The 11,407-nt window shown below is 41.1% G+C and overlaps 2 protein-coding genes across 2 annotated transcripts in view; both read right to left on the bottom strand.

Annotated features, from left to right (window-relative positions):
• SEC24C (SEC24 homolog C, COPII coat complex component) overlaps positions 1–11,407 on the bottom strand; it is a 647,635-nt gene that overhangs the window by 589,373 nt on the left and 46,855 nt on the right. The gene's annotated exons all lie outside the window — the stretch shown is intronic.
• Positions 1–11,407, bottom strand: part of ANXA7 (annexin A7) — a 45,050-nt gene that overhangs the window by 22,385 nt on the left and 11,258 nt on the right. The window contains exons 2-5 of the mRNA XM_075072860.1: positions 9,825–9,879; positions 5,136–5,364; positions 2,715–2,822; positions 1,223–1,266 (exon numbers count right to left, since the gene is read on the bottom strand). Of these exons, the coding sequence (XP_074928961.1) occupies positions 1,223–1,266; positions 2,715–2,822; positions 5,136–5,364; positions 9,825–9,878 (435 nt within the window). The 5' untranslated portion in view covers position 9,879. The remainder of the gene's footprint in view (positions 1–1,222; positions 1,267–2,714; positions 2,823–5,135; positions 5,365–9,824; positions 9,880–11,407) is intronic.

The raw sequence follows: 11,407 nt of genomic DNA on the forward strand, positions 1-11,407 counted from the left end.
GGGCTATTTATGCGGCGCCGTGGTGGCGCCACTCCAGGGGGCGCCCAGCCGACCCGCCGAGTGTTGCTAGGGAAAAAGTTTCTCCGACGGCTGTGCACGCGGCGCGCACACACCTAAATGGAATGCATATGAGCAACCACTCGAAGAAGAAGTACTGTTCTTAGAATTTTGAAACATACCATTCCAATTATTTTTATGTTAGTATTATTATTGCTTTTTGAAAAACACTTAATGGAAAAACACTTAATGGAAAAAACTGCTCACGGCACGAGGTTTCTGATAGAAATAAATTTAAAAAAAAGAGGCTCAAACTAAGTGATCAATAATAAGGTCAACTTAAACAGCAGGTGTAGCTAAACTTGCATTTTGTTTTCCCACAAATTACCACAATCTGTTTTTGTTTGCCCACCCAATCCTGCCTGCTATGATAACAGTGGATCCTACAGGACTCTCTCTCAGACTATCTTTTGTACAAGTTTTTTCCTTCCCCTGCATTGCGTATAATAGTAACACTATAAATTATTTCAATTGCCCAGCTGTGCTATATTGTATTATTGGCAGTGCAAATGATAGAACCATGAACAAAGAAGTGTTTTTCCAGTGAAGGAAAGTTAGCTATTTTCCAAGACTGTTTGACAAAGTAGAACAAATTTATACCTCTCATACCAGCCAAACTTTCCCCAAAAGGTGTATTAGTTAAACTGATTACAAGTAACTGATGTGATAGCGGATTTTGACACATTCTGTAACTGGAAATAAAAAGAAGCCATTCATTTTGAAAACTTTCAGTCAAATCCTCATCACAGTGCAGTCAGTGGCAACACTGACCAAGATCGGACCTTTATACCCAAGTCAAAGGGAAGGTCAAAGCATGTGCTATTCAAAAATAGAATTAGACACATACTGCAGTATTTGGTAACATAGTAATACTCAGGATTGCAAAGCGAATCTGCTTTACATGTTTCCTATACACTCAATGCCTTTGAGTATACAGGACTGTATCCTCTCATAACAGTTCTTCTGATATCATGTTGCACATAAACACATAAAGGGCTATTACTGAACAGACTGTAACATTGCCTGCAGAATTACTGCCAACATCTCCCCTTCTCTGCCCACCACCCACCCACCCAGAACTATTGTAAAGAGACAGACTGTCATTTTCCCCATTAAAACTGTAATGTAGTGCTCAGTTTTATTATGAAAGTAGTAAAATACATACCTGACTAGGCATTGGGGAAGGTACTTGTCCACCAGGGTATCCCACTTAAAGGAAAATTTTAGAACAAAGCAAAAGAAAAGGGTACAGAGTTAATACTGTACAATGTATCATCTTATTTCATAATGCATCATTTTACACATCAACTTTGCATACATAATCTCCGTTTTCACACATGAAGTTGCCTATGATACTCAGCAAACTGCAGATCTTGTGGAAACCATGGGAACGACTAGCAATAGCCAATAAGCCACAGGAGTGGCTCAAGTACGCACACTGGTAAGAAAGCATTAAGAGTGCTAAGTAATTTTACTAGTGCTGTGGGAGTTAGTGAAATCTCTCCCTTCTAACCCCTGCTCCCTATGATAAAAGCCAGGAAACCCAGAGCTAAGGAACAACCTGTGTCCTAAAGGAGCTCAGCAGTTCAGTATTAAAGATATTCTAATTACTACAGCTGACTAGAGTGAAGAGTAAATCACTTACAAATGTCTTAAATATAAAGAGTGATACACTGACAATTGTTAAAGCAAAATACGACTGAAGTAATCTGGTTTTCCATTAGAAAGCATTGGAACATTTGTATTTTATTCTTCATATGTAGACGGGTGTATGTACTTGTGTTATGTTAACAGTGGCTTACCCACTGTTAAAGTTAGTGAAGCAATCTTAAAAGAACTAAGATGGCCATCGTAGCTGTCCCCATTCTCAGTCTCTTCTAAGTGCTACTCTTAAGCACAGAGGGATAGCTCAGTGGTTCAAGCATTGGCCTGCTAAACCCAGGATTGTGAGTTCAATCCTTGAGGAGGCCATTTAGGGATCTGGGGCAAAAATCTGTTTGGGGATTGGTCCTACTTTGAGCAAGGGGTTGGACTATATGACCTCCTGAGGTCCCTTTCGACCCTGATAATCTATGATAGTTGCTTAGCTGGCAACTGAAAATCCTTAAAATGTCCTTGATACACATCATTTGCATTCACTGGGTTGCCTTTAAGCACCTGCCTACCCTCCTTTAAAACTTCCCCCTACTCTTAAGTGCTTAGTTCAGTGTGGGCATAGAGATTTACTCTTACTGTTGAGCACTGCACATATTTCTCAGGGCTATGCAGAAGCCTCTCCATACAGGCACTGATCACTAGTGCACTCTGGTTTTCCCAATTCATCAATGGCCTTCAGGATCAAGAAGCAACAGCATCCCAAACACTATATGAAAATAAACAGCAACAGGAAGTGTGCCTTTTCTGATATATGTAGTATTTATTTAGATTTGAGTTCTCCTGTCAATCCATCATTGGTCTTAGAAATCATCAGGAGTTGTCTGTCCTTCATAAGAACATACATAGCATCCAACTGCAATAGCTAGGAACAACAGAGGGAGCTGAGGGCATAATTTCAGTTTCTCAACCTGAAATTCCTTGGCGCAACTCTTAAGAATATGACTTTTTTGGTATCTGACTAGGATGGCACACACAGGCACATGCACACTTCAATTACCTACCTGGTATTTGTGCTGGTCCACCTCCCACATAGCTTTGAGATGGAGGTTGAGGATAACCACCAAAGCTAGATCCATTAGGGGGGACACCAAACCCAGGACCTGTAGGAGCTAGAGGGGAAAAAAGGAGTAAAAAAAATAGAGGCTTTTTGGTAATTTAAATTTTAGTTGATTTATAATAAAAACAGAGTAGGATGTTGTGTAATGCAACTGTAACTAAAAATCTTTGGACACAGACAACAACATCCTAGTAATTTATACAAAGATTTGAAAAGCTACCACCATGCCTCATGAGTTCAGACACCCGATTGGAATAAAAGTGGTAACATTTCTGATTTACCTTCATCTCCTTCAGAAATAAGTCAGTGTAGCTTTCGGGTTGGATTTATTTCGGTGAAGTGTATTGAGAAACACATTTGTTTTTTTCCTTTGGAATAATGTTAGACTTGGGAAAACAAATGTATGTTTTCTTCATAAAGCTTGTGGTTTGACCTTTGGGAATTGTCAGACAAAAGCAACAACACTAGTTTGTGGGTGCAGGGGAAAAGGGCTTTCCTGAGAACTCTGTTTGGTTATTCAAAACCTGATGTGTCAGAGTTTGGCTCTGGAGAGAGGCAGAGCAGGAAGCAAGAAATAATAAATGTATTCCTAGCACATGTGGTCTGGGTAAACAATGCAAATTGACAGCTAGTGCAGATGAGAATTATTATTTTTTAAATGGGGATGAGGTAGAAAGGGAGCATGAATAACAACATACATTCAGTGTTTAGAGCCTTGCCATCAAAATTAACAAAACTTCTGAATCCACAGCAATAATCCTAAAGCCCTTTCCCTAATGAACTGTATAATATTAGAATACATTTTTTTCCACACATTTATATAGTCCCTTTGATTAGAGCAATGACAAAGTTCCTCCTCTACCTTGGTGGGTCCTGCGCTTATTGGCAGATTTGCTCACCTCAGTGATCTTCCCCACAGTCTGAATCAACTCCTCCTGTGATCAGGAGTTGGGAAGCTTGGGGGGAACCTGGGCCCACCCTCTACTCCAGGTTCCAGCCCAGGGCCCTGTGGATTGCAGCTGTCTATAATGCCTCTTGTAACAGCTGCATGACAGCTACAACTCCCTGGGCTACTTCCCCATGGCCTCCTCCAAACACCTTCTTTTATCCCTCATCCCAGGACCCAATCCCTCCTGGTGACTGATCACACTTGTACTCCTTAGTCCTCCAGCAGCACACCCTCACTCTCAGCTCCTTGTACCTCTTGCTCCCAGCTCCTCACACGCACTTCCTCTCCTCTGGCTCCTTCCCACCTGACTGCAGTGAGCTCCTTTTTAAACCCAGGTGCCCTGATTAGCCTGCCTTGATGGCTGCAGGTGTTCTAATCAGCCTGTCTGCCTTAATTGGTTCTAGCAAGTTCCTGATTACTCTAGTGCAGCCCCTGCTTTGGTCACTCAGGGAACAGAAAACTACTCATCCAGTGACCAGTATATTTGCCCTTTACCTGACTCCTGTATCCCACTGGTCTGGGTCTGTCACAGAGCTTAAAGCATTTGATGGCTATTAATTAAATAATACTCAATAGCATAATTACTTACCCATTATCTGAAACGGAGGCACAAAAAGATTAAGCAATTTGACCATGGTCACACAGCATGTCAGTGGCATAACTGGAAATATGCCTCCTGGCTCTTCACCAAATGCTGAAGCCACCATATAGGCTTCATTTCAGAGTCGGGAGCCCGTTCCAAGGATAGACCACCAGAACCGATAGCTGAAAGACCTTCAAGTGCTTTCAGAACTTTGGTTTTCTGTCATACCTGGTTTCTATCAGGAACTCGTTTAAAGGGTTAGTTTTCTGATTTTTCCCCTTCAAATATTCTCACCTAACCATGCTCTCTAATAGCTGCTCTTTGGCTCCCTCCACAGCTCTCCTCTGCCTTTTCTCTTTGAGCACACTCACTCTCTCCCTCTCCCACTCCCCCCACCTACCCTCCCTATTCTTCTGTTCCCACCAAATTCCACCTCTGCCCTGCTGCCAATAAAACCCAGCTTGCTGATCGTGACTGGACTGGTGACAAACTCTGCCTATTCCTCTTCTTTCCTCTTCCTCATCCCTTCCTCTAACCTCAATTAAAAACAAAACAAACCTACTCATTTGTTTGTATTCCCATCCCCTACCCTTTTGGATCATTAGATTGTAAACCCTTCAGGACACTGGTTGCTTCTTTCCACATCTGTATAATGCCCAGCGCCTTGGGTGCTATTGTAATATTAATATTGCCTACTCGACAGAACCCAGGCGAGTGCCAGTCTCCTGCAATAACCACTAGACAAAGCTTCTTTTATTTTTTGTATTTTCTGAATCAAATACAGGGACTGATTATGATGGACATAACCTGTGAACAGGGTTCTTGAATATTACCTCCGGGATAAGATGGCATCCCCCCAGGTTGGGGAGCTCCAGGGTAGCCCCCTCCAGGTTGCGGAGCTCCAGGGTAGCTTCCAGGTGCAGGGTATCCTGCAGCTCCTGGGAACCCACCACTCGGTGGTGCTGCAGGATATGCACCACCTCCCACAGGAGGGAAGCCTCCAGGAACAGGTGGATAGGGATATTGACCAGCAGGTGGATAAACAGACTCTTGTCCTGTAGGCTGAAAACAGAAAATGGAGAAAATACTTGTGTATCTGCTAGAGACAGACAAGGGAATAAACACACTCTCTCTCGCTAGCTAGCTACCAAAGTATGCACAACTTAATTAACAATAAGGTCTGACTTAAAGAAGAGAAATTCAAAAATCTGCATTGATGAACTTGCTTTAACCCTTGTTACTGGGTTAAAAAAAAAAAAAAGAAACAGTACTGTTCTGGACACATCAAAATGTATTTGCCTTGTCAAGTGTGAGCCTGATCTTTAACACACCAACAGCAAGACGAGTAGTAAATGAAATACAGGTCTTGAAACAAGCACATTCAAAATTGACTAGGGTCTCTGAGGGAAGTTCCTATGGGTTAATAGCCATACATGAGATCTCAGAAATATGCAATCCAAGAGTTACTGAAACTATATAAACCAAATTGGTTCATTGTAAATCAGTTCTGGACAGGTGCCACTCCCAAACACAGCCCACACATTATGCACAGTTCATACTCACCACTTTCTGGGATTCGTTTTTATTAACAGAAATTAACAATACAACAAAATTCTATTCAAACCTTCTCAGGCTTGGCTGCTCCCAAGATTCCTACCTCTGGATGGCTCAGCTCACACATTAGATTCTTCCTGCCCAGAAAGCCACTCCCACCTCCCTTATAATTACTTCAGAGAGTCAGCAAAACACACGTAAGCCTTTCCCAGTAGAAGCAAAACCTGCTAGCAAAGTGAGGTATTTAGGAAAACACTGTCAGTATGACTTCATGACTTCAAGGCCTGTTGGGACAACACAGAGGCCACACACCTCACCCTGAAGTCACTGTAATGTAAATTTCTAGTGACAAACTTAACACTAACAGTGCAACTAATTTTAGGCAAAATAGCAATCATTTCACATTTTAAAATATTTTAATCCTAGCAAAGCAATAAATCCACAATGAATAAGCTGCAATATTTCAGTACAAACTCAAATTAAGATCTTCCAATTATTCATGTAATGAAATCAAGTGTGTTTCTGGGATTGAACTTTAGCATTTCAGAATCCAGTGCAGCACTTTTGCTCATGAAAATAGAAGTTTGTAACAGACAAGGCTGATAAAGCCCTTAACTATAGCTGCACAAAGGGTGCCACTAGAATTGTTAGGACACATTCTGAAGATATTAGCAGATCACTGTACATAAACGATAAATGCAGCTGTGTTGTATGCACAGTATTTGAGTTTGCTGCATATGAATTATTTTTATCACATCACAGTTCTCAAACTAGCTTAAATTTTCCAGTGCAGCTCATCCATCCGCAGGCTTCTAGATTTGTTTTTGATCCTCTTCTGCTGGATTGAAGTTTGTTTTGAAGCTTTTCAGAAATAAAGACCATATAACATTCAAGGCTGCACTGTTAATCTCTATTTCCTAGGCTGTCATAAGCTATGTTTTGAAGAACGGTGACAAAACTTTTGAAATCAGTGTAATGATTAATGATACCTGAATTCAAAATTTATCTGAAAATCTTTATTGATCAAAATACGTTACAAATGAAGTGTTTTCACAACCTAAATTTGACGTACAGTATGCACTTGTAGAGTAAATGTGATGGGTCTAGCAATAATGCTAGGTAAAAAATCTTCAGTAAAGTTGGGAATGCTACTGCAAACATTCTCTTACTCTCTTCCTTTTTTGTTACTGATGTCCAACTCCTTATATGCCATATATAAGTCATCAGGAATTTCCAATTTAATATTATTTTAAAGGGACAAATCCACTTTAAAAAAATCACTTCTGTCTGAAAACTTTTTGCATTATAATATAATAGATTGTTATAGTAATGTTAAGCATTTACTATAACTGAAAGAGTAGAGAAAAGGTATTTTGCTTCTTTCAGATTTGTTTTATGTGTCTATCTTGACAGCACTTTGGATAGAGTCAGTTTCATGGTTTCCTGTTTGTATTAATCTTTCACACACAAAGTGGGTAAAGAAAACACATTTAAAAAAATATATGTGATTGACAAGACAAGGCAGAAAGCTTAATGGCAGGTGTAGTATCTGAAAATACTTTTAACTCATTTTTTGAATTTGACCAGATTTCAAGCTGTGTACTTTTAAAGTACCAACATAACTTTTCATGCTATGAATGTTTACCAACAATAAACCCTCAGTTAGAGATTTTTCCTTAAAAAAAGCAGGGTCTGGTTTTCAGATGTCCTGCACAATTTCGACTTCAGTTGGAATTGTTGGTGCTCAGCACCTCTGGGAAAAAAAGTTTAGTTCTGTTTGTTAAATGGAGATTTGATCTAACAGCATTCAGCTACTCTTCCACTTCTTAACTCGAGACAGAGGCTGCTGGTAGTACTAATGGCTGGGCTCAGGGGGAGAAGATGTGGGTATCTGAGCTGGGGGGCCCCATAGTTGGGCTCAGTGGGGAGAAGGTGTGGGTATCTGGGCTGCAGCTGAGCTGTGAGAGGGAGTGGGGTTGGGTGTGTTGGCTGGGGGGGAGGAGTTTTGGAAGTCTGGCCCCCTGGCTGGGCTCTGGGAAGGGGAGAAGGGTGCAGAGAAACAGGAACTGGGTTGTCATTGGGGTTTCCTTTAACTCTCTATTCCTGGGGGTGGGGGAGAGGGGAAGAGAGGGAAAGAGAGAGAGAGGGGTGTGTGTATTGTTACAGACATGCTTGCTGATAGATATTTTGAAATAAATTACCAAAATAATTGAAACTGGTGTGATTATGTAGTATTATTTTGACAAATAAAACTTGCAGAATTTTAAAAATATTGTGGGCAGAATCTTTAATTTTTTGGTGCAGAATGCCCCCAGGAGTATTCAGTGGAATCTTAGATCATCCACTCATGAGTTGCAACGGGAATGAAGTCCCACAGCCAAATGGCCAAAAGACAAGACAAATTAGCCAAATTGCTCTGTATCCTCAGCAAAAGACAAGTCCTCATGAGATATGAGCAAGAAGCTAGATTTTCAAAGATGCTCATTACTCACAGCTCTCACTGAAATTAATGAGAGCTGCAGTTTGCTCAGCACCTCTGAAAAATGAGGCCACAGATCTACAGGGTATTACAGCTGAACCTGAACCACGACCAGATGTGTGAACTCCAGCAAAGACTGATCTAGATTCAAATATCATCTGTATAATAAGCTGAAGCGAAACCCCAGATCAGAAGATCCTTGAACTTCTATATACATGGGGAGTGAGTCACAAAGTTTGAATTCAAATGTAGAGCCAAACTACTGAATAAATACTGCTCTCATGACAAGAGGCACAAGACTATCCAGGAAACAAAGAAAAAAAAAATCAAGAGAACTGACAAGTTCCAAAAAACAAAACAAATAAAATCACCAAAACTGAGCTAAGCTTCTCTCAGCCTAGCATATAACAAAGAAATGTCTCTTAGGAGACCATGAAATGCCCTGAATGCACATTCCAGGAACATGCTTTGTAACCTCAATGGACAGGAAAGAATTCTTTACTGCATTAGATTATCTGCACTCAAGCTCATGAACATCTTGAAGGATGATGCTAGAGACTGTAAATCTAAAAATAATATCCTGCATGAAAGTAATGACTATGGGCATGGCTATACTTGCAGATGTAGAGCACAGAGTTAAACCAGCCTTCGGAAACAACAGCAGGGAAAACGCTGCTGTGTGTTTACACTGTCAGCTGCAAGTGCAATGGCGTGGCCACATTAGCAGCTCTTGCAACGCCACAAAGAGCAGTGCATTGTGGTAGCTATCCTGGTGTGCAAGTGGCTGCAACGTGCTTTTCAAATGGGGGGGTGGGGTCTGACAGGGAGTGTATTGTGTGTATGTGGGGGGAGAAACAGTGTGTTTTGGGGGGGGCAGTGTGTCAGCATGCTGTCTTGTAAGTTCAGACAGCAGCAGACCGAGGGGGGAACCCTCACATCAGCCCCCCCCTCCCGCCTCTCTCTCTCTCTCTCTCTCTCTCTCCCACACACACACACACACACACACACCAGCAGCACTCCACAATAATGGCTTGTTTTGTCCCGGAGCAGATAAGCATGCTGGCTGTCAGAAACAGAGCTTTGAAAGGGATATCTGCACGACCGCAGCTGAGTTCACAACAACGACAAGAGTAGCCACTTGACTTCAAGGGATTATGGGACGTTTCCGGAGGCCAGTCACAGCGCAGTAATGCAACACATTGTCCCACACTGACGCCTGGGTGTTTCAGGCAGGGTGCAGCAAGCTTTATGCTTCTCGTGGAGGTGGATTACCAGGAGCGCTCCAGCTGCAGAGTCCAGGCACTCTAAGTGCCTTGCCAGTGTGGACACCTCAGGAGTTAGAGCACATTAAAGCAGCCCTGGGGGCCCTAACTTGCAAGTGTAGCCAAGCCCTAATATTCCCTCTGCACATGGCATGACAGAGGAGAAAGTCACAAGGGTGTGGCCTATATTGCAAGTACAAGGCATTTAAAAACCAGGACATACTTACAGGATATCCAGGGAAAGCAGGATAGCCTGAAGGGGGATAGCCTGGGTATGACATTCTGAAAAAAAAACCAAAAACAACATTTTCAGTGACAAACTTTTGGATTTAAAGTACAGTGGCACGAATTAGTTGTTTGTGTGCTGAGTACCCATTATCTTGCTTAGGTGCGGCGGTCCGCACACAGCATACTGATATGTATGAATTTTACTTGTCAGCTACTTTTATTTTTTTAAAACTTTTCATTTCAGAACTTTTCAGACACGTGAACCTAATGAGGCAGTTACAAAGGGAAAACCACATATCAATCATGCCACTCAGTGCCACTTTTGTTTCATTCTGTAAGGGTCTGGTCCAGTGAGAAACTGAGTACCCCCATTTTTCATTGCACTTAACTCCTATTGAAGTTAAGGGCATTCCGCACCTTCCAAGATGAGGAGCATCCTATTTTAATTTATGGAAATTAAAAATGGTTTATGAAGCTATCATTTTCATAACTAAATAAAAAGTTTCAACATAATCTTCTAGCACAGAAATAAGCATCTATTTCACACACTGCACTCAGCAAGCAAAAATAACGGAGATCACATAGCAGGATTCAATTTTTTAAAACCCATAGCATCACTATTTTGCATTGTTTCTCACAAATGATAAATCTTTACTGCTGCAACTGAAAGGGCAACAGGGAAGGCTCCATATCAAAACAGAAGAGATTGATTCCTTAAACCCAAGATGATAAAATATGTTTTTTGTTTAAAAAAATAGTTAGGATAGTTACCCAAACCTGCCAGCAAATCAGAGTTATTAACTGTATGTTTACTCAGATCTCCTGTGTGGTATTATTTCAATGTTCATTAACCGCCACTCAGCTACCTGTAATCTTTAAAAAATTTGCAAAACTTTATCCACACCAGATTCCCACTGAAGTAAACATGGCCATTCATCAGAAATATCATGGCCTTTAAAACTTCTACTATGATGAACATCACAGAATTACATTGCTGTCTTGAGCCATTAACAAATCAACCAAAACAGCTAAGTGCTGCATGAAAAAGGTTCTCAAAAATCTGTTTCAACCTGAAAGCAAATATTTACTAATGAGTAGAAAACACTGAAAATGGAAGTTTATAGCAAATGTTTTCAGACTCATTAATTATTACAATGCAAACAACTACCCAGAAATCAGGCAAAAACTGAATAGAAACTGAATACTTAGGTTTTATGAAGGTGGGGTGAATTTCACCCCTACATTCTCAATATAGAATATTCTACAGAATTCTCTAGTAGAATATTAAGAAAATAAGAACATAAGAATGGCCATACTGGGTCAGACCAAAGGTCCATCTAGCCCAGTGTTCTATCTTCCAACAGTGGCCAATGCCAGGTGTCCCAGAGGGAATGAACAGAACACTTAAATATCAAGTGATCCACCCCGTTGCCCATTCTTAGCTTCTGGCAAACTGAGGGTAGGGACATCATCCCTATTCATCCTGGCTAATCGCCATTGATGGACCTTTCCTTCATGAACTTATCTAGTTCTTTTTTGAACCCTGTTACAGTCTTGGCCTTCACAATATCCTCTGGCAAGG

Source organism: Chelonoidis abingdonii, chromosome 16 (assembly GCF_003597395.2).
Source record: "Chelonoidis abingdonii isolate Lonesome George chromosome 16, CheloAbing_2.0, whole genome shotgun sequence".
Classification (NCBI taxonomy): Eukaryota; Metazoa; Chordata; order Testudines; family Testudinidae; genus Chelonoidis; species Chelonoidis abingdonii.